Below are 23,430 nucleotides of genomic sequence, written 5' to 3'. Positions count from 1 at the left end.
GATTTTACAATGGAAAGTAAGCTATAAAAATAGTTAATACAGAGGCTAGCCCGGAGGCTGAGTGGTTAAAGTTCCACATGTTCTGCTTTGGCAGCTTGGGTTTGCAGGTTCAGATCCCGTGTGTGGACCTATCTACTCATCGGCCATGCTGTGGAGGCATCCCACATACAAAATAGAGGAAGACGGGCACAGATGTTAGCTCAGGGCTAATCTTCCTCAAGCGAAAAAAGAGGAGGGTTGGCAATGGATGTTAGCTCAGGAAATCTTCCTTACACACACACCAAAAAGTTAATACAATAATTGTTCAGTTTAAGCATCCAAAGAATAAAGTATGCCTTAAAGGAGTTCCCAATCCCCATTTTCATTTTTTAAAAATGTTGGTTATAGAAAAGCAGCATCACATTAAATCATTATCATTCTAAGTAGTGAGCTTATTTAAATAGCAGTATATATTACACTAAAGATTAGCTGTTACCCAGTGAATACAGGAAAGAATTCTAAAATGTGTACCTTTACCAAATGCAGAAAAAGTTTTAAAATCAGTTTTCAAATACAACAGGAATTTTCCAGTACAATCAAAAGATGAACTTCACTGTTGATTACAAATTAGTATTATTTGTCAGGATACAAATATTAGACTTTTACTAGTATAGTTCAGATAATATTTTGCTGCTAGTTTTAAAAGATCAAATGTTATTCCATCAGTTATTACTTCAGTCATGCAGGTAGATGTTCTAATGGGCAATCTATTAAAATAAACTGATGTTAGCAACCATTAATCTGTTAAAGCTTGTATCAAATTTTAAGCACAATTTACATTTTCATAATTTTATAGGTGCCATATGATATATGCCTTTTGGTAATTAAATTCCTACTCCAATCCCTTGGGAAGTATCACTTATTTGCATTTCCAATATGAATTGGTACTATTATATTCGCCCATTTATAAATAACAGGAACAAAAAGCCCAAGAGATCCAACAATCGAAACCAGAAGAAAAGTCCACAGAAACATCCGATCAAGAACCTGGGCTATGAATTTCCAATCTTCAACAACCTGTTGGAAAAAAAAACACATTAAATACATAATTTTAAACTGTGTAATTATTTTAAGATCTAACACACTGAATTAGAGGCCAAATCAGTTTCGGCCTCCCAGTGCTGCCTCAAAACACCAAGTGACCTTGCTCAGGGACAGATACTACCCTGATGGTCTGTAACAGATAGAGCCGCCACAACCTTTCAAAGACACTACACAATTTGTTAGTTTACACATAGATTTGTAATATATTGCAATATATTACTTGTAATATATTACAAGTGGCTTACTTTTATAGATTTTAAATAAAAACTAGAATATTTATACTACTTGGATATTTTATAATAAATTTTTAAAAATTCTTTTATTCTTACTATATAGTTATTTCTGTTACTTACCCTTGCCCAGTAGTGTTCACGTTTTAATGTTTAAAGAGAATCCAGGCTGAGGTTAATTGCATGCCAAATGAAAAGTTGATTCAGAATAATACATATTAGATAGATGTTAATCTTCTTTCCCCACTCGGACCTGAGTTTATTTAGTTTTGGATTTCCTAGGGGCCATTTTAATCTAAGTTCATGAGTTCAGATCTGCTGGCCTGGAGCTCATTTCCTCCCCATTTCTGTTGCATAACCAGGGAGCTGGCTCAGCAGGTCTGAGTGACCTCAAGGAAGGGGCAGGCTGAGACCAGCCTCTGAGCACCAGAGGCTCCTGGTCCACAAGGCCATTTCCTTCACCAAGGGCCTCCCTAGCCCCTGCCTTTATGAAGCACCGGGTTTTCTACAGGACTGTGCCCCAAGTTGTGGGATAATGTAGAATTTTGGGGGGTTGTAGACATGCTACTAGTTCTGTTTCTAAATTTTTCCCCTGAAAATAAAACCCATTTACTGGCCCTAGTGGGATGAGCCCTGACGCTTCTATAAAACACTTTGCAGACATTTATTAAATTCCATCTCAATCTAAATCATTATTTAACCATATCTGTATTTTTCAAGACTCATTGGCAGGGGGGTGTCAACCCTGTGGCTGAGTGGTTAAGTTTGTGCACTCTGCTTCGGCAGCCCAGGGTTCACCGGTTTGGATGCTGGGCACAGACCTATGTACCATTCATTAAGCCATGGGGTGGTAGCATCCCACATAGAAGAACTAGAATGACTTACAACTAGGAAATAGAACTATGCACTGGGGCTTTGGGGAGAAAAAAAAGAGAGATGGGCAACAGATGTTAACTCAGGGCCAATCTTCCTCTCAAAAAAAAAAAAACAAAAAAAACAAAAAAAACAAAGACTTCATTGATAGCTTCAGACCTTATAAACTGACTTAATTATACTACTACCAAATAGAAACTTTACAAATCCACAAACATTAACTTTATTAGAAAGATATGTCAAATGTCTCCTGGGAGGAGGGCTATTTTTTAACCAGATTTATTCCATCTGCTTACCACACCTGCTAGAAATTTTTCCATTTAAAAAAGCTTTAGTGGGGCCAGCCTGGTGGTGCAGTGGTTAAGTTCACGTGCTCCACTCTTGTGGCCTGGGGTTCGCCAGTTCGGGTCCCAGGTGCAGACCTACGCTCAGCTCATCAAGCCATGCTGTGGCAGGTGTCCCACATATAAAGTAGAGGAAGATGGGCACAGATGTTAGCTCAGGGCCAATCTTCCTCAGCAAAAAAAGGAGGATTGGTGGTGGATGTTAGCTCAGGGCTAATCTTCCTCAAAAAAATAAATGAGATAAAATTTTAAAAAATCTTTAGAAATAGAATTCATATAATTTTAATGGAACTATCCAAAGTAAATTCAATTATGAAAATATTAGTATAGTCATAGCTTTAAAAATATTACACAATAGAAATAAAAAAGTGACAAGATTGAAATTTTACGTTTTAAAAGAAAATCAGTTCAATATGATCACATTAATAAAACATATTCATGTTCAATTCTTGCATTTTAAGTGTTAACCTTAAATAAGGAGCCAGTGAGTTATTTTTCTATAATAAAGTTTTAAGCAAATTTTTGTTTTTAAGCAAATTAAGCATATTAAGCATTACCACTAAGCTTCATATCAACACTTTGATGTATAATAACACATAAGAATAACTTACTGCTTTTAATTTCACTAACATTCTCCTGTAAGTTTTATTACCACAAAAAGATTTATTCTAGAAAAATACCTTGGCTATATTTATAAAGTCTATATTAGGCTCATTCTTTAAAAAATAAAATCACTTTTGGGGACCGGCCCCCTGGCCGTGTGGTTAAGTTCACACGCTCTGCTTCAGCGGCCCAGGGTTTCACCAGTTCGAATCCTGGGCGCGGATGTGGCACCACTCATCAGGCCACGCTGAGGAGGCATCCCACATGCCACAACTAGAAGGACCCACAACTAAAAGTGCACAACTGTGTACCGGGGGGCTTTGGGGAGAAAAAGGAAAAGTTTTTTTAAAAATCTTAAAAAAAACGGGCTGGCTCCGTGGCCGAGTGGTTAAGTTCGCAAGCTCCGCTGTGGCGGCCCAGGGTTTGGATCATGGGCGCGGACATGGCACCGCTCGTCAGGCCACATTGAGGCGGCGTCCCACATCCCACAACTAGAAGGACGTGCAACTAAGATACACAACTGTGTACAGGGGAGATTTGGGGAGATAAAGCAGGAAAAAAAAAAAAAAAGATTGGCAACAGTTGTTAGCCCAGGTGCCAATCTTTAAAAAATAAATAAATAAAATCACTTTTGATAAATTACAATGCAGTAGTGCCTGCAGATTACCAGAGAATTCAGAAACAAAGTTATCAAAGATAAGATTAAAACAGTTCATCATGTCAAAGCCAAAAAGCGTATGGCAGGATTCCTATTCCTTAGAATAAAAGAGCAGTCAGCATAATGCTGAGTTTTCTTTAAAGTCATGCAAGATGCCAATGGGGGAAATGGAGAAGTGAGATTTGTGTTGGTGCCCTGTTCTGCAGATGTTTTAACTGAGAAAACTTTTAGTAAAGATCTTGCATAGCACAGTGTGTCAACGTTTCTGGCCCCCAGTCTATGCTTAGCCTGAAGGGTCATGCGGTTTACTCTGCCAAACTTCAAATCAAGCAGATCTGCAACTGTAAATACAACATGTCACAGACCTCACGGACATTATTCTCCTTCATGACGTGTCTTGTAATATATCGAATAGAATCAAGCGCAGCTTCCAATGTGTTTCTAGAAGATTTTGGTCCACTACCACTCTCAGTTTCCTCTTTCTGAGTCAAGTACCTATCTACATGACTTCTCATGCAAAGCAATTTTGGAAGCTTCTGAAGAAATATCTTGCGGACCCAAGGTGCCATAGCATTATGTGTCGAGGAAGAACGATGATGAAGGTTGATAGCAAAGACAGTCACCATAATTGATAGTGTCACAAAAATCATGGTAAACACCAGATACTCTCCAATCAGAGGTATTACTTTTGAAGATGAGGGTATGATCTCTTCAATAACCAGAAGGAAGACAGTCAAAGAAACAAGTACTGAGGTGCAGAGAGAAATCTTTTCACCTTCATTTGAAGGAAGATAGAAGACAAGTACGGTTAAAAACGAGAGCCCAATACAGGGTATAATAAGGAACAAGGTATAAAAGAGAGGCAGACGCTTAATTACAAATGAGTACATGATGTAAGGATACCAGCAACAGCTGTCAGTTCTGTTTCCTTTGCTTCCCGTTGCACTCACAATTTCCCATTCTCCATTATCAAAAAAATCTCTCTTGTCTACATCTTGGTCCTCTAAAATTATATCAACCTGTGATCCATCGTAAGTCCAAGAACCAAATTTCATGGAACAGTTTTGGAGATCAAAGGGGAAAAACGTGACATCTATGGTGCAGGAACTTTTGTAGTTTGCCGGAGGAGTCCAGGTGACAGTGCCATCATACCTGACGACCGTTTTCGTACTGGCCCCTTCAAAACGTCCATCTGCACTGAAATACACACACGCACAAGAACAGTGCAGAGATTAAACAACCCAAGCATGCATTTTACAAGCCTAATATAAAAGAAATCCCATAACTGATAGCATGAAATAATTTTTAAACTGTTACCTTGAGATATACCTGCTACTCGCAGGGGACTCTGCTTTAAGGACATCTTCCTTAAATGTGTATCTAACTCTACTAGAACTGAATGCCTTCTTCCACATCTATGCCAGGACTGACAGATCTGTATTTCACAGAGTCCTGAGATTTTAGTGGTTAAAAAGATTTCACTCACACACAAAATATAATTAGGCTATTTATACAATGGACATGCACAGAGCCAGACCGGAATCCATATTCCTAGACTCCCCGCACGCTGCTCTTCCCCCTCCATCACAAACACTGGATGCTTGCTACACAGACAGGAAAAGAACAAAAACACCGAGCTGGGCACGGCCCTGAAAAACGGCCATGCCTCTCAAGCTCTGCCACCAAGTGAACTCAGCTACTGGAGTAGTCTAGCAGGAAGCTGTACAACCAATATAAGAATCTTTGAAATACTGTTCTTCATCTTAAAATTCATGTGACTTTTGCACACTACCCTGTAAAATATCCATGTTCACTATAAAAATGTTTTCAATGACTTAGAGTAAAATGATGCTCCAGAAAGCTGCTTACAGCTTTGTTTACTCCTTATATATTGAGAAGCATGGAGGTGATGGTTTTAAAAAATTAAAGATATTTTTGCTTAGCATTTGCTCTGTTCTCATGCCAAATACCTTCTTGCAAATAAGACAACGTGCTTTATAGCAAGCACAAATTCCCAGATTTGCCCTGGAATGGTCCTAGAAAAAAAATGAAATTGGTGTCCAGAATTATCCTTTCCTCCAAGTTAAAAACCATCCTTGAAATACACTTAAGTAGAATGCCTATAAATATGACTTAATAATTAACCCAATGTTGCTCTTCGTGGGAAAATTATGATCCAGTACTTAAGCCAAATTAGAAGGATATATAAAGTATGACCTCAACTATTTAAAAAACACACCAAAAAATGTGGAATGCAGTCTGCCAAATATGTAGTTTAGTAAGTAAGAAGGCAAATGGGGATGTCAGGCTGCCTTTGTGGGTACCACGACCCTACCACATGCGAGCTGTGTGATCTTAGACAAAGTATAAGCGCCCTCGGCCTCTGCTTCCCCATCTGTGAAATAGATGTAATTGTACCTCACTCACAAGGTTACTGTGAGAATTGAATGAAGAAAGCACATAAGGCACTGAGCAAATTGCCAGGCACAGAGTAAGTTCACTACTTGTGTAAGCTAACAACAGTGGTTGCCTCTGTGATGGGAGAATGGGACTGATTATAGGTGAGCCTGCCCCTACTTCCTTACACCTTTCTGGACTTTCCAAACGTTTTACAAATTTCAGAAATCAAAGAAGACTTGTATGATCAGAAAACAATATATCAAAAATGGAGAGGATCCACAGAACCTACTTGTAGGTTCATGAAACCAAAGAACGTAAGATCAAGTCATTTGACTTTATAGCTAAACAATTTTCAAAAGGAAGAAAATATTACAAGTGCCTAATAGTGATGCAAGTGTTTTCTTTTGAAAACATAAAATGGTATTTTGAGTATAACTTACTTATCAAACAAAACAATGTCTGGGGTCCAGAGAGAATCTGAAGGGACACGTATAATTTTTATTCCACCATAGTCATCAGGGTTCCATCTTAATTTCACGTCTATCCATTCCTTTAAAACAAAGAAAACTGCCTCAATTTCAATAAAATTAATAGTCAAAAATAGTGACAACTATACTCTTTTTGCCAAACCCACAAATGTTTTAGACATGAAATCATCTCTACTCCCAATAGAGAAGACTCACCTGCATGTCTTCCTTTTGGTTACTGGAGCATAACGCTGTCCCCTCGTGCAGTGGCCTTAGCCATGGCCCTCATGAGACACAGGTGAGGACCAGAGCTGGGTATGTTTGTGGCTCTGCTCAACACCTCTTCTCCCACCAACTGACCTTGCCCAGGAATTGCAGCCATGGGCATCTAAGGCCAGGTTCAAGGGAAACATTCTCTTTTCTAGCTGTATTGTCACTGATTGGCTGGGCCAGTCCATGCAAAGAGCAGTTGGCTTTATTACACATTCCACATGTTTGAACAGTGTCCAACCTCCATACAGTAACAATTCTGTGATCATGTCAACTGAAGACTTGCACCCCAAGAAAAGCATACATGCCTTTTACGAGTTTGGGGTTAGGGAACTGGAAGTAGATATTAAAAATTAGGGAAAATGAAGAAAGAAAAACAAAGGGAAGCACTCAACAGCAGTTGAGGACATATGTAAGATGGCCCAGAAAAAAACCCCAGAAGTCCTTTATATATAAGGGACTATATACATAAAAATGATTCATTACATTCTTGCGTGTTCTCATCTCACTCAGAGTAAAAGTCAAAATCCTTAGAGTAGCCTAGGAGCTGCTACTCATAACCTACGCTAGGAGCCTCCTGTTCCATCTTTGACCTCATCTCCTACACCCCTCCCCATGGCTCACTCACTTCTAGCCACCCTGGCCTCCTAGCTGCTCCATAAACACATTAGGCACACTCCAGCCTCAGGTCCTTTGCACTTGCGGATCCCTCTGCCTGGAACACTCCTCCCGCAGATATTCACATGGCTTGCTTCTTCTCCTTCAAGTCTTTGTTCAAACATTATATTCTCAGTGACACTTTCCCTGACCATCCTATTTAAAATACAGTCCCCAACACTCCCTTTCTGCTTCCCCAACGTATTTTCTCCAAGCCGATCACCTTCTAAGGTGCAACACAACTTCCTTGTTTATTACCCCCCACCAACAGAATGAAGTTCTTTGAGGGCAGGGACTTTCATCTGTTTTGTTCACTGCAGTTTCCCTGGTGCCCAGCACAGTGCCTGGCACATAGCAGGCACTGAAATCATATTAACTGAATGAACACAGGAACTCCATCTACCTCATCTTTCTGCATCCTGCCAATCCACCAAGACCACATACTCATGTCTCTTTGTGCTACAAACCCTTTACTAACAGTGGCGCCAGTCAACAGTTGGGTGGCCCTTTGAATTTTATGCATACCTGTTTCAACCAGACATTTGTTGTCATTAACTGATTTTTCTCATCCTATAAGATAAAAATATAAATAAAGTTCATTATTTCAATTAAAGAAACAATAATTCTTAAAGAATTTTCTCATTTTTATATAAACAGTCCTCTCCATATAGTACCTACAATCTGTTCATCAATCCAGTTGTCTAGAAAAGAAGGATCTCTTTTCCAGCCTAATTTCACATTATTCCTTTTAACATACTATGTATTTCAGATAACCTGCCCTAAGTACACCATTGGCATTTTTAGATTTAACATTCAGTCTCAACTACTGTATTTCCTCAAATCTAAGATGCAATCTAAGAAATAAGCACAGAATTATTTTACACACTTAGCACTAAGAAAGGAAGAAAAAGGCTGATAATGAATTCCAAACTGCTATTCATTACAAGACACATTTTGATTTCAGAAGTGCTAAAATATGGAAAAATGTACATCTTACAACCAGTGAGACACAGTGTTTCTGTGCATTCCTGAGGGGCTGTAACTTGTAATCATTTGCCTCTGCTGAGGCACAAATTTGAATCTCTGTGGAGGTGCTATGAAGAAAAAAACATTGAGGTCACAGCCTTGAATGGCAATTTCATACAACTTTTATATCTTACTTTTCTACAGAACCAGGGGTCCTGGGTACCTTCCACTTACACTTTCCTGCTGTCACATCTTTGCTTATGCCAGTCCTTCACTGAATTTTCAAGCCTGATTAAAGTGACATCTCTTCCATTAAGTTTTACTGAAATATCGTGGAGCCCACTGAACCAGTATAAGATCACCATGATCACCAACCACAAATGGACTATGTGTAGAATACAGTGCTCAGCACGGGGACCCAAAGAAGTATGAGGCAATCCCTACAGTTGGGGAGAAGACAGGGGTGTAAACAGCTTAGGTGACTGGAGGGTCCCCATTCCCTATCTTTCCCAACAACAGGTGAATGACCCAGGAGAAAGGAGGAGGCCAGAGAAGGCACATCCCTAGGGACAAAGGCAGCTGTTAGGTCCCTACAGGAGGAGAATGAGTCCTAAGAAATAGAGCGTGGCCATCCCTCTTACACTGTGGTTCCAAAGAGCAATTTTCCTTGATTAAAACATTAGAGCTGGAAAGGACCTAGAGATTTCATTTACTGCAATCTTTTCTTTCTGCAAATATGGAAACTGGCCCAGTGAGGCGACTTGCCTAAAATCACACCACTGATTAGTGGTAGAACTGATTCTAGCACTCAAAACTCCTAAATTTAAACCCTACCTCACCAGCTCTACCAGCACCCCTAAGTTACATATCATCCAGAATAAGTGCTGATCCTGCATCAGAATATGCCTAGGCAAAAGTTCCAAACAGAGGCATTAACAATTAGGAAAGTTCTGGTAAATGTATTACCTATGATGCTGTACAACAGTGGGCCATCTTTGAGAATCTAATGAAAAATATAGACATTTCCCCCCAAAAATGTAAACACACATAGATTTTTCTCTATGGGCTAGGACCCAGTCAATATTTAGTATTTTCAACAGTAGCATAGATAAAAGAATAATCCATAAGTTCACAACTGGCCCCAAAGATGTGGGAGTTAGCCATTACCTTAGGGATACAACCTAATTTAAGCTAACCTCAAGTATCTCCCAAGCATCTATAATGTGCTCAGCACAATGGAGGATGCAAAAAAAACCAAATCAAGTAAGACAAACGTAGGACGACACCCAGGAGGAAAGCACAAATAAGTGGAGAAATGTTAACTACACATAAGTATAGCAGAAAAGTTTTGGGGTAATAATTTCTTTTTTAACCACACCATAAAAATAAAATCAAAACAAACCCACACAGATTAAAAAAGAGAGAGCAAGAACACATAAGAAATAAGGTAGGAATCTCAGGAAACTTCAAGGAAGAGCTACTAAACACAAGTACAAGGTTTTTAATTAAAAGGAACATAAAACAGCTTAGAAGCCATCCAGCGAACCTTCTATGCTCACTGTCCAGGTTCCCCTCTTGTAGTCACTGACACTACATTTTCTTGGGTCTTCTCTCAAGAAGCAACCCTTCTACAACTTCTCTGCTTGGCTAACCCTTGCTTCTACCACCTTCTATGAATGTTTGTCAACGATCAGACTCCTGCTCTCCCTGCTTGCTTTAAAAATTCATCAAACCAAAGTTTTCAACAATCACTCCTGGGCCAGCAATTCCAAACTGACATCCTTAGCCTCATCTCTCACTGTGGAACCAGTCTTGGGGGCCTCATGAACATTTTCTTTTGAATGTACCACAACCACCTCATATCAAAATCAAACTCATCATCTTCTCTGCCCCATTCCCATAACAACTAATTTTATCTTTCAAATTTGTTACTATTCTAATCACCTAGGCTTCAAAACTAGACGTTCCCTCTATATTCAGTGTCAAGCCCTGTTCTTTCTTCTACGTGGTCTTCTAACTTGCCTTTCAAGTTTCTAGTCTCTCTTATATTTCTCAAAACCATGTATTTAACTGTCTTATTGATCTTCCTAAAGTACTGCTTTTACCATGTCTGTTGCCTATCAGATCTCTCATTCAGCATTTACCATGTGCCACACACCGTGCTAGGCTCCAGGATAGACACAAGGAATAAAGCTCACCCTGCTTTGAGGATGCCATGTCAGCACATGAGTGCCAGTCAGTGTAATGGGCTCTATATTAAAGTGCGAAGGGCTGTTGGAACAGAGGAGAGACTGCCCTAGGAAGTCTGGATTTCACAAAGGGTCTGATAAATGAATTTGGCCTTGAAGGATAAATGGCTGTGCTGAGAAGGAAAATTTTCCAAACAGAAATGGCAGGCACAAAGGCACAGTGGCATGCAGGGATCTCTCCTCGCCTCGTCCTTCCAGTCAGATCATCCCTATGTAGTGGGGCTCCCAACACCAACCTTTGATCTAAACAGTTGAGCCACCAGGCTCGGTATCACTCCTATAGCTATGATTATACTGTTCCTGGTTATTAAAGTACTCTCTTCTCCGCATGTCAAATCCTACACTTACTACAAGGCCAGCTCAAGTGCCACCTCCTCTCCTGCCTTCTTTGCTCATCTCAGTCATCAAGATTTGAATTCCCAGATCTTTGTGGCATCACAAATTAGTACTGCAGTATCCTATAGTTACTCCATTTATATGCTGATAGTCCCAATTAGAAAGAAAGGTCTTTGAGAGCAAGTCCTACCTACCTACCTACTTCCCTAGTTTTATTTATATTTAAAATCTCCCCAAATTGCCCAGCAAAGGGTCAAGTACACAGTCCATATTCATTGATCTTTCTGGAAGCAATTAGGTGGCACATATCAACAGACTTTAAAAAACGTATGTCCTTTATTCACTAACTGCCTTTCTTAAGGAAAGGCGAAATTCAGACATTTGTGTACAAATACATTCATCATCATCGTGTATAATAAGAAAAATGGGAACCAGCTTCTGCCAACAAATAGGACAATGTTTAAATTATAAATGGAATATCATATAACCATTAAAATTATACTTGAAGATTGTATAACATAGGAAAATGTTCACATGTAACAACAGGGAAAAAATAATCAAAATTATATCTAAAAAATACCCCAATTTTGTAACATACTCACAAAGAAAAAACTAGCAAGAAATACAACAAAATGTTACCATTGGTCATCTCTACATGGTAGAATTACAGTCAATTTTTATTTTATTTTCTTACTTGTATTTTTTTGAACTTTTCAAACTCTCTACAAAAAGCATGCATTGCTTCTCTAATCAGAAAACAAAGGCCCACCTATAACATTATTTAAAAATACACATACACACATACTTGTTGACTCTTCTGGGAACACAGCAGGGAAATAATTGATTGACATGATCAGAACAAGAAGAAACTAGTTTAAAAAGTAGTGTGAACTTTTTAGTTTAAACAGAAAGAATCTATTGACAATAAGAACAAGTTATCAAGGGAATTTATAGTCCCTGGTGAATGTCACATGAAAAAACCTCTGAAATGTTTTTAGTGTAATACTGAGTCAATGATCTGTTGAGATATTTTTGGCCCCAAGAATCTACAACTCTACTCTTGGACTTTTTCTCTTAACATTTTTGACTTTTAGATTGTAATTTTTTTAACATATTAAGGGAGAAACTTCCATATAAAATGTTTAATATCTTTGAATTTACTAAAAAATAGACCTATTACAATTACCAAATGAGATAAAATGATTTCTAAAGTATACGTTATATAAACACAGTGTATTCTTATGTCTGTGGTATAACAATTATTTTTCCCTGGTGAGTTCCTTGAGGAAAAGGACTGTGTCTCATTCACCTTTGTAATCTTTGGTACCTAACATAGTGCCTGGGCACACATGTTCTAATAAATCCGTGTGAAATTGAGTATGTAATGATATGCACACCTACCACATCCACTAATTGAGATATTGCAAGGCCAAACTTTATTTTTATTTTGTCATTCAGGTGTTCCACAGGACGAACCCATCTTTCGTAGTCTTGAAATAAATTCTTAAACAAACTATCTTCATGTTTTGCAACAAAGGATGGTTCAGCTAATCCTGTATAACAAATTTTTAAAAGTTAGTGTATTAGCTTCTCTCCCACCAAATACATTTACTTTTTAAAAAGTTCAGCATTATTAATGAACCAAAGTATTATTTAGGCTATTATTAATGGAGTTTCAAAAATAAAATATTAATACAGATGTTTGTGATCAATAACGGACCCTCTGGTTCAGATACACTTCTTAGTTGAATCAGATTACTCACATGGAAATATGCTGAGTTCTTAAGAAGCACTCAGTATTTAATAGAGAGTAATTTAAAAATCTAAGTAACAAAAGCTTTTAAATTACCAGGGCTATGGGAGTTGCTTGTCATAAAATTCCAAACCTAGAAAACAGACATATTGAAGTAAAATTTATTTGTCAACTAAAGTGTAAAATAAACATGCTTTAATTTACATGATTTTAATATACCAATATATAAATGTTGAATAAATTATTCAGATTTGTCATACCTTTGTTTGCTATACATTTGTATAAAAGTAACTTACGGCCTAAGACTAAAAAAAAAGACACAATTTTAAAAGTTCCAGATGCCATAGCCCAACATTGGTTAAGATTTATGGATCACAGTTATGTTTATACTTCTACTGAGCTTAAATAAGTCTCTCTGAAGAAATGAGAGTCTTCAGTATCGTATGGACTGGAGTCTCTGTTAAAGAAATGTGAAATGTGTGGAACTCAAGCACGACACTTACTCAAGACCCATGAATTTACAAAGAAAAAACATTTATTTAAAACAAATGTCACTGGCTTATTTATCATAAAATATACACTGAGGGATGTGTAGTACTAGCAATGGTCCTTCTCTAATCTAAAAGAAATGGTCTCACAGAAAATTAGCACTTTCACAAAATCTTCTCTTTTTATTATGATAGACCATGTTTTCTACATGGAGCTATTAAAGAGTATCTGATTAGCTAAAGGAAATCCATTCCCTGATTTTCTTTCACTGTCTATTTCTTCATTAATAGAGCAGCTTATTCCTCAAGAGTTTATGTCTTGCTTTCCTGGGCAATTTAAGATACTTGATTTAATCCATAAATACCACAGAGTTTGTGCCATGCCTCCCAAAAAATCTCCTTATGCTGAAATGTATAGCATTGGAGATATTTCAATTCAATTAGAATATTATACACTGGAAATTTCTTGTATTAATGTTTAAAAGCCATTCATTTTAGAGCTTCAAGTTAAAATAGCATTATTGAACCATTTCTCCTCTTCTAATCCTATTTAAAAACTGTACAGTCTCTGAATACCAAAAGTTTAAGGTTGTTTAAAAGATAAAGATAACAAATAAAATGTTGTTGGTTTTTTTCAGGAAGATTAGCTCTGAGCTAACATCCACTGCCAGTCCTCCTTTTCTTTTTTTTTTTTTTTTGGCTGAGGAAGATTGGCCCTGAGCTAACATCCACACCCATCTTCCTCTATTTTATATGTGAGAGACCTGCCACAACATGGCTTGATAAGCGGTATGTAGGTCCGCACCCAGGATCTGAACCAGTGAACTCTGGGCTGCCAAAGCCAAGCACATATACTTAACTTCTGCACCACTGGGCCACCCCCACAAATAAAATATTTTTTAAATAGCATCTAAGGAAGTTTTGCCTTAGGGAAAAAAATACTAGCTTGAATTGCCACCTCAAATTTTGTTTGAGAGAAAGTAGATAGAGTATAAATAAATAAAATGATAAATTAATCTCAACATTCTACCTAATGAGAACTCTTAAGATACTGCCAATAGAAGGAAGGAAATAATAAAAATCAGAGTGGAAATAAATGAAATAGAGGCTAAAAGGATAATAGAAAAGATCAATGAAACTAAGAGATGGTTCTTTGAAAAGATAAACAAAATTGACAAATCTTCAGTTAGACTCACTAAGAAAAAAAGAGAGAAGGCTCAAATAAATAAAATCAGAAGTGAAAGAGGAAAAATTACAATGGATACCACAGAAATACAAAGGATCATAAGAGAATATTATGAAAAGCTATATGCCAACAAATTGGATAATCTAAAAGAAATGGATAAATTCTTAGAATTATACAACCTTTCCAAACTGAATAAAGAAGAAATAGAGAATCTGAATAGATCAATCACTAGTTAGGAGATCAAAACAGTAATCAAAAACCTCTCAAAAAAACAGAAGTCCAGGACCAGATGGCTTCCCCAGTGAAATCTACCAGACATTCAAAGAAGGTTTAATACCTAACCTTCTCAAACTCTTCCTTAAATTGAAGAGGAAGGGATGCTTCATAAACTCATTCTTTGACGCCAACATTATCCTGATACCAAAACCAGACAAGGGCAACACACGCACACAAAAACTACAGTCTCATATCGCTGATGAACATCGATGCAAAAATCCTCAACAAAATATTAGCAAATCTAATACAACAATACATTGAAAGGATCATACACCATCATCAAATGGGATTTATTCCGTGGATGCAGGGATGGTTCAACATCCACAAATCAATATGATACACCACATCAACAAAATGAAGAATAAAATCACAGGATCATCTCAATAGATGCAGAGAAAGCATTTGACAAGATTCAGCATCCATTTACGACAAGAACTCTGAATAAAATTGTTATAGAAGAAAAGTATCTCAACATAATAAAGGCCACATATGACAAACCCACAGCTAACATCATATTCAACATAAAAAACTGAAAGCCATCCCTCTAATAACAGGAACAAGACAAGGATGCCATTCTCACCACTCTTATTTAATGCAGTATTGGAAGTCCTAAAGAGAAATTAGGCAAGAAAAAGAAATAGAAGGCATCCAAACTGGAAAGGAAGAAGTAAAACTGTCATTATTTGCAGATGACATGATTTTATATAAAGAAAACCCCAAAGAATCCACCAAAAAACTATTAGAAATAATAAATAAATACAGTAAAGTTGCAGGGCAAAAAATCAACATATAAGAATCAGTTGCATTTCTATACACTAACAATGAAATAGCAGCAAGAGAAATCAAGAATACAATCCTATTTACAATTTGCAACCTAGGAATAAATTTAACCAAGGAGATGAAAGATCTGTACACTTAAAACTATAAGACATTGCTGAAGGAAATCAAAGAAGACACAAAGAAACGAAAAGAGACTTCATGCTCCATGGACTGGAAAAATTAACATAGTTAAAATGCCCATACTTTCCAAAGCAATCTACAGATTCAGTGCAATCCCTATCAAAGTCTCAATGACATTTTTCCATCAAAATAGGAGAAAGAATCCTAAAATTTATATGGAACAACAAAAGATCCTGAATAGCCAAAGCAATCCTGAGAAAAAAGAACAAAGCTGGAGGTATCACACTCCCTGATTTCAAAATATACTACAAATCTATAGTAATCAAAACAGCATGGTACTGGCAGAAAAAAAAAAAAGACACACATATCAATGGAACAGAATTGAGAGCACAGAAATAAACCCACATATTTATGGTCAGCTAATTTTCAACAAAGGAACCAAGAACATACAATGGAGAAAGGAACGTCTCTTCACTAAATGGTGCTGAGAAAACTGGACAGCCGCACACAAAAGAACAAAAGTAGATCACTATCTTACACCATGCACAAAAATTAACTCAAAATGGATTAAAGACTTGAACATAAGACCTGAAACCATGAAACTCCTAGAAGAAAACATAGGCAATTAACAACTCTTTGACATTGGTCTTAATAGTATCTTTTTGAATATCATGTCTCCTCAGGCAAGGGAAACCAAAGAAAAAATAAACAAATGGGACTACATCAAATTAAAAAGCTTCTGCACAGCAAAGCAAACCATCAACGAAATAAAAAGACAATCTAACAATTGGGAGAAGATATTTGCAAATCATATATCTGATAAGCGGTTATTATCCAAAATATATAAAGAACTCATACAAGTCCACAACAACAACAAAAAAACAACCCAATTAAAAAATGGGCAGGGGCTGGCCCCGTGGCCGAGTGGTTAAGTTCGCGCGCTCCGCTGCAGGCGGCCCAGTGTTTCGTTGGTTCGAATCCTGGGCGCGGACATGGCACTGCTCGTCAGACCACGCTGAGGCAGCGTCCCACATGCCACAACTAGAAGAACCCACAACGAAGAATACACAACTACGCACCGGGGGGCTTTGGGGAGAGAAAGGAAAAAATAAAAAAATCTTAAAAAAAAAAAAAATGGGCAGAGGATTTGAACAGATATTTCTCCTAAGAAGATATACAGATGGCCAAGAGGCACATGAAAAGATGTACAACATTACTAATTATTAGGAAAACATAAATCAAAAGCACCATGAGATATCACTTCATGCCCATCCGAATGGCTATTATTAAGAAGACAAGAAATAACAAGCGTTGGAGAGGATGTGGCAAAAAGAGAACACTCGTACACTACTGGTGGGAATGTAAACTGGCGCAGCCACTATGGAAAACAGTGTGGAGATTCCTCAAAAAACTAGAAACAGAAATACCATATGATCCAGCTATCCCACTACTGGGTATTTATCCAGAGAACATGAAAACACTAATTCAAAAAGATATATGCACCCCTATGTTCACTGTAGCATTATTTACAATAGCCAAGACTTGGAAACAACCTAAGTGCCCATCAGCAGATGAATGGATAAAGAAGATGTGGTATATATATACAATGGAATACTACTCAGCCTTAAAAAAAAAGATGAAATCTTGCCATTTGAGACAACATGAATAGACCTTGAGGGTATTATGCTAAGCAAAATAAGTCAGACGGAGGGAGCCAAATACTGTATGATTTCACTCATAGGTGGAAGCTAAAACAACAATGAACAAACATAGATACAGACAAGAGATTGGTAGTTACCAGAGGGGAAAGAGGGGAGGGTAAAAGGGCACATATGTATGTTGACAGATGGCAATTAGACTTTTGGTGGTGAACATGACATAGTCTATACAGAAGTCGAAATATAATGATGTACACTTGAAGTTTATATAATGTTACAAATCTATGTTACCTCAATAAAAAAATAAATTTAAAAAATTCCAGTTTAATAAAGAAGTATGTATTGACAATGATTAAAAAAAAAAAAAGATACTGCCCTGTGAATATCTTCTTAGTACATCCAATACTAGAAATACCATTTTCTTAGCACAACTTTACAGAAATGGCAGGTGCAAATGTCAGTGGTATTTTAGTATAAAATCTTAATGGTGCACTCAAATTCTACTAAGAGCTCATGCTTTTTCAGCTGGTTCTAAATGTTTTAGGTTTATGCTGCTCATAAACATCAGAATGTTAAAGGGGGGATGATCCATTGCACTCCCCTCACTTCACAAATGAGGAAATATGACCAGAAAGGCCAGTGCTACAGAGCTTGTTAATGGCAGAGCTCCAAAAGACACCCAGGGCTCCCCTCAGCCTCTTGCTCCCTAACATCTTCTATCTGTGACAACTTTCTAAAAGAGCTTAATTAGTGTCACACTCTCTGAGAGCTCTAGCCCACACTGATATTAGCTCATTCATTCATTTGACAAACGTTTATTGGACATGTGCCTTGTATCAGGCACTCTACCAAATGCTGGGAATACTCTGGTACACAGAGACAGCATCCATATTTATAGTCCAGTAGAAAGACTGACACAGTATACATGATACTATATATAAGCTACATCTTATAGAAACTGAATCAAACTGAAAAATAATTTTTTTAAAGTTGTTTTGAAGAGTTAATATTTGCTCATCCTACTCAAAATAAATACTTTAAATCAATTTCTTTGAACCTGGACTCCTTGGAATCCCAGGGCATTTATTTTTCATACTAGTTTTGACCGAGATTGTATAATATTTAACATATAATCTATTGTTCTATGTTGTTTTCCAATTATGTCACATAAATCTTGGATCTCCAAAGAAACCAATGTCCTGGAAGGGAGAAATCATTTCTATACTTTGGCATTCTTATAGCACTAAGTATAATGCTGATTACAGTAGTTACTTAATATATTTTAGTTTTCCTTCCCTTTCTTGACTTAAAAAGAAGGAACTGGGAGAAAATATTTGCAAATCATATATCTGATAAGGGACTTGTATCTAGAATATAAGAAGAACCACATTACAAGTCGATAATAAAAAGACCCAATAACCTAATCAATAACTGAATTTCAAAATGGGTAAGGGATCTGAATAGACATTTTTCCAAAGAAGAACAGCTAATAAGTACATGAAAAGATGTTCAACACCTTTAGCCATCAGGAAAATGCAAATCAAAACCACAATAAGATACCATTTCATACCCACTGAGATGGTTATAATCAAAAACACAGATAATAACAAGTGTTGGTAAGGATGTGGAGAAATTGGGACCCTCATACACTGCTGGCGGGAATGTAAAAAGGTGCAGTAGCTCTGGAAAATAGTTTGGCAATTCTTCAAAAAGTTAAAAATAGGGTTACCATAACCACAGTAATTCCATTCCTAGGTAAATACCCAGGAGAAATGAAAACAGATGTCCACACAAAAACTTGTACATGAATGTTCATTGCAGCATTATTCATAATAGCCAAAAAGTAACAACCTAAATGCCTATCAAATGATAAATGGATAGACAAAATGTAGTATATCCAATGGATATTATTTGGCTATAAAAATGAACAAATTACTGATGCATGCTAGAACATAGATGAACCTTGAAAACATTATACTAAGTAAAAAAAAGCCAGTCACAAAAGACAACATACTATATGATTCCATTTATATTAAATATCCAGAATAGACAAACCTATAGATATAGAAAGTAGATTAGTGACTGTCTAGGGAGGGGATGGTTTGGGGGGGAAAAGATGAAAATGTTCTAAAATCGATTGTGGGAATGGTTGCACTACTCTGATCACAAGCATACTTCATTTTATTGCTCTTTGTAGATACTGTGTTTTTTACAAGACCCTCCACCAGCAAAAAGATTATGACTCCCTGCATGCTTACATGATGGTGAGCATTTTTTAGCAATAAAGTATTTTTAAATTAAGGTATGTACATTTTTTTTGACATACTGCTATTGCACACTTAACAGACTACAGTATAGTGTAAACATAACTTTTATATGCACTGGGAAACCAAAAAATTCATGGGACTTGCTTTACTGCAATATTTGCTTTAATGCAGTGGTCTGGAACCGAACCCACAATATCTCCAAGATATGCCTGCACACTAAAAACCATTGAATTATACATCTTAAATAGGTGAATTTTATGGTATGTCAATTATATCTCAATAAAGCTGTTATTTTAAAAAGAGAGAACCTCTTTATGACTGACTTATCACTGAGAAATAGATGTACAATACAGCAATAAATCAGAATTGAGAAAATGTAACAAACAGATAGATATAACGTTCAGAAAAACTTTAATAGTCACCCCATAAGTTTCCTTTTGTGATAATAAAGATAAAACCTAATGTGCAATGCCACTGCATTTATTTTCCTTATTTCTTTTTAATATTTTATAACTTTCCCAGTAATAGCCTATTTTTTTTTAAATTAAGACTTTATGGCTACTAACAAACAAAATTCCAGGACCAGATGGTTTCATTGGTGAATTCTACCAAACCTTTAAAGAAGAATTAACACCAATCCTTCTCAAACTCTTCCAAAAAATAGAACAGGAGGGAACATTTCCAAACTCATTTTATGAGGCCAGCAATTACCCTGATACCAAAAGCAGACAAGAACACCACAAGAAAAGAAAATGACAGGCCGATATCCCTGATGAACATAGATGCAAAAATTCTCAACAAAATATTAGCAAACCAAATTCAACAATACAGTAAAATGATCATACACCATGATTAAGCGAGACTTACTCCAGGGATGCAGGGATGGTTCAACATGCACAAATCAATCAACGTGATACACCACACTAACAAAATGAAGGGTAACAATCATATGATCATCTAAATAGAGGCAGAAAAGCATTTAACAAAATTCCACATCCATTTATGATAAAAACTCTCAACAAAGTGGGTATAGAAGGAATGTACGTCAATATAATAAAGGCCCTATACAGCCAGCCCACAGCTAACATCATACTCAATGCCGAAAAGCTGAAAGCCTTCCCTCTAATAACAGGAACAAGACAAAGGTGTCCACTCTTGCCACTTTTATTCAACATAGTATTGGAAGGCCTAGCCAGAGCAAGTAAGGGAGAAAAGAAACAAAAGGCATCCAAATTGGAAAGGAGGAAGTAAAACTGTCATTATTGCAGATGACATGATATTATATATAGAAAACTCTAAAGATGCCACAAAAAAACTGTTAGAACTAATCAATGAATTCAGTAAAGCTGCAGGATACAAAATCAATACACAAAAATCTGTTTCTATACACTTATAACAAACTATCATACAGAGAAATTAAGACACCAATATCATTTATAATTACATCAAAAAGAATAAAATACCTAAGAATAAAGTTAACCAAGGAGGTAAAAGACCTACACTGAAAACTATAAGATACTGATGAAGGAAAGTGAAAAATATACAAATAAATGGAAAGATATTCCATGATTATGGATTGGAAGAATTAATATTGTTAAAATGTCCATACTACCCAAATCAATATACAGATTCAATGCAGTCTCTATCAAAATTCCAATGGCATTTTTCAAAGAAATAGAACAAACAATCCTAACATTTGTTTGGAACGAAAAAAGGCTCTGAATAGCCAAAGCAATCTTGAAAAAAAAGAACAAAGCTAGAAGCATCACACTCCCTGATTTCAAACTATATTACAAAGCTATAGTAATCGAAATAGTACTGGCATAAAAGAGACACATAGGTCAATGGAACAGAATAGAGAGCCCAGAAATAAACCCACACATATATGGCGAACTGATTTACGACAAAGGAACCAAGAACATACAATGGGGAAAAGGACAGTCTCTTCAATAAATGACGCCAGGAAAACTGAACAGCCACATACAAAAGAATGAAACTGGACCACTAGCTTACACCATACACAAGAATTAACTTAAAATGGATTAAAGATTTGAAACTATAAAACTCCTTGAAGAAAACAGAGGGTAAGCTCCTTGCCATAGGTCTTGGCAATGATTTTATGGATTTGACAGAAAAGGCAAAGATAGCAAGTGGGACTATATCAAACTAAAAGTTTTCTGCACAGCAAAGGAAGCCATCAACAAAGTGAAAAGGCAACCTACTGAGTAGGAGAAAATATTTGCAAATCATATAATTAATAGGGGTTATTATCTAAAATATATAAAGAACTCATACAACTCAAGAGCAAAAAACCAAACAATCTAATTAAAAAATGGGCAGAGGATCTGAATAGACATTTTTCCAAATAAGACATACAGATGACCCACAGGTACATGAAAATGTACCAACTTCACTAATCATCAGGGAAATGCAAATCAAAACCACAACGAGATATCACCTCACACCTGTTAGAATGGCTATTATCAAAAAGATAAGAAATAACAAGTGTTTGTGAGAATGTGGAGAAAAGGGAACCCTCGTACACTGTTGGTGGGAATGTAAATTGTTGCAACCACTATGGGAAACAGTATGGCGGTTCCTCAAAAAATTAAAAATAGGACTACCATATGATCCAGCAATTCCACTTCTGGGTATTTATCCAAAGAAAATGAAAACACTAACTCGAAAAGATACATGCACCCCCATTCTCATTGCAGCATTATCTACAATAGCCAAGATATGGAAATGACCTAAGTTTCCATTGATGGAGGAATGGATAAAGAAGATGTGGTATGTATATACACACAATAGAATATCAGTCAGCCATAAAAAAAGAAGGAAATCTTGCCGTTTGCAATGACTTAGATGAACCTGAAGGACATTATACTAAGTAAAATAAGTCAGACAGAGAAAGAAAAATACCATACAATCTCACTTATATGTGGAATTGTTACCAAAAGATCAGTCTCTGATCCTGATGCCAATCCAAATATGGAGAACAGTCTTGGGTGAAAAAGGAAAGGCTTTACTTTGCCAGCAGAGGGAGCAAAGCAAGGGCCAGTGCCCCAAAAGTTGCTTGCTCCCCATTAAGAAACGGGTAGGGTTTTTATTTGGGGTTTTAGGTAGGGGAGGGGGGCTATGGCCTTCTTAGTCAGCATTTTCCCATCAGCTTGTGTCTGGGGCTTCTTCCAGTGGAGGAGACAAAGGGTTTCTCAGATGAGTGTCCTAGGCTGTTTGTCTCCATGGTAGAAGGTAGACTCTGAGGTCAGGAAGCCGTGGAGTTGGGCCTGGAAAGCTCCGGTTTCTTGATATTCTCTGGACATTAGTTTCTCTGTAAAAGAACTGTGATTAGCCACAACTTTAGTAGGAGCCCAGCTTGAGCCACGTGGGTTTTAACAATTTGTAACTTCTATTTGGTTGTAAAGCTCAGAGAGTCAGAGGTTAAAGAAACAAATATTTACCTATGAGTGTAACTAAAGCAGGGAACTGGGAATGTGTGCTTTTAGTTCTAGCTCATGTATGCTGGGTTCACTGTAGGGGAACGACTATCAGGGCTGGTATTAACTAAGAGCTGGTAATAGAATCTCAAAAAAAACCCAAAACACCACACAAAAACCAAGCTCATAGATACAGAGAACAGATTGGTGGGGGTGCAGTTCAAATAGGTGAAGGGGGTCAAAAGATACAAACTTTCAGTTACAAAATAAATATGTCATGGGGATCTAACATACAGCATAGTGACTATAGTTAATAAAGCTGTGTTACA

The 23,430-nt window shown here is 36.9% G+C and overlaps 1 protein-coding gene across 4 annotated transcripts in view; it reads right to left on the bottom strand.

The window, feature by feature from the left end:
• Positions 1-497: 497 nt before the first annotated feature.
• CHRNA5 (cholinergic receptor nicotinic alpha 5 subunit) overlaps positions 498-23,430 on the bottom strand; it is a 41,844-nt gene continuing 18,911 nt past the window's right edge. Inside the window, exons 2-6 of one of the 4 annotated variants that reach the window (XM_014856442.3) lie at positions 12,538-12,689; positions 8,111-8,155; positions 6,632-6,741; positions 4,944-4,988; positions 498-1,056 (exon numbers count right to left, since the gene is read on the bottom strand). In XM_014856442.3, the coding sequence (XP_014711928.1) occupies positions 1,032-1,056; positions 4,944-4,988; positions 6,632-6,741; positions 8,111-8,155; positions 12,538-12,689 (377 nt within the window). In that variant the 3' untranslated portion in view covers positions 498-1,031. Of the gene's footprint in view, positions 1,057-4,156; positions 4,989-6,631; positions 6,742-8,110; positions 8,156-12,537; positions 12,690-23,430 lie in introns of all 4 variants that reach the window. The other 3 variants (XM_014856439.3, XM_014856441.3, XM_044764013.2) reach the window with 3 other exon arrangements.

The sequence above is a fragment of the Equus asinus genome, chromosome 2, assembly GCF_041296235.1.
Source record: "Equus asinus isolate D_3611 breed Donkey chromosome 2, EquAss-T2T_v2, whole genome shotgun sequence".
Taxonomy (NCBI): domain Eukaryota; kingdom Metazoa; phylum Chordata; class Mammalia; order Perissodactyla; family Equidae; genus Equus; species Equus asinus.
The sequence above is the reverse complement of the archived record's forward strand: the minus strand, read 5'-3'. Positions and strand labels throughout refer to the sequence as shown.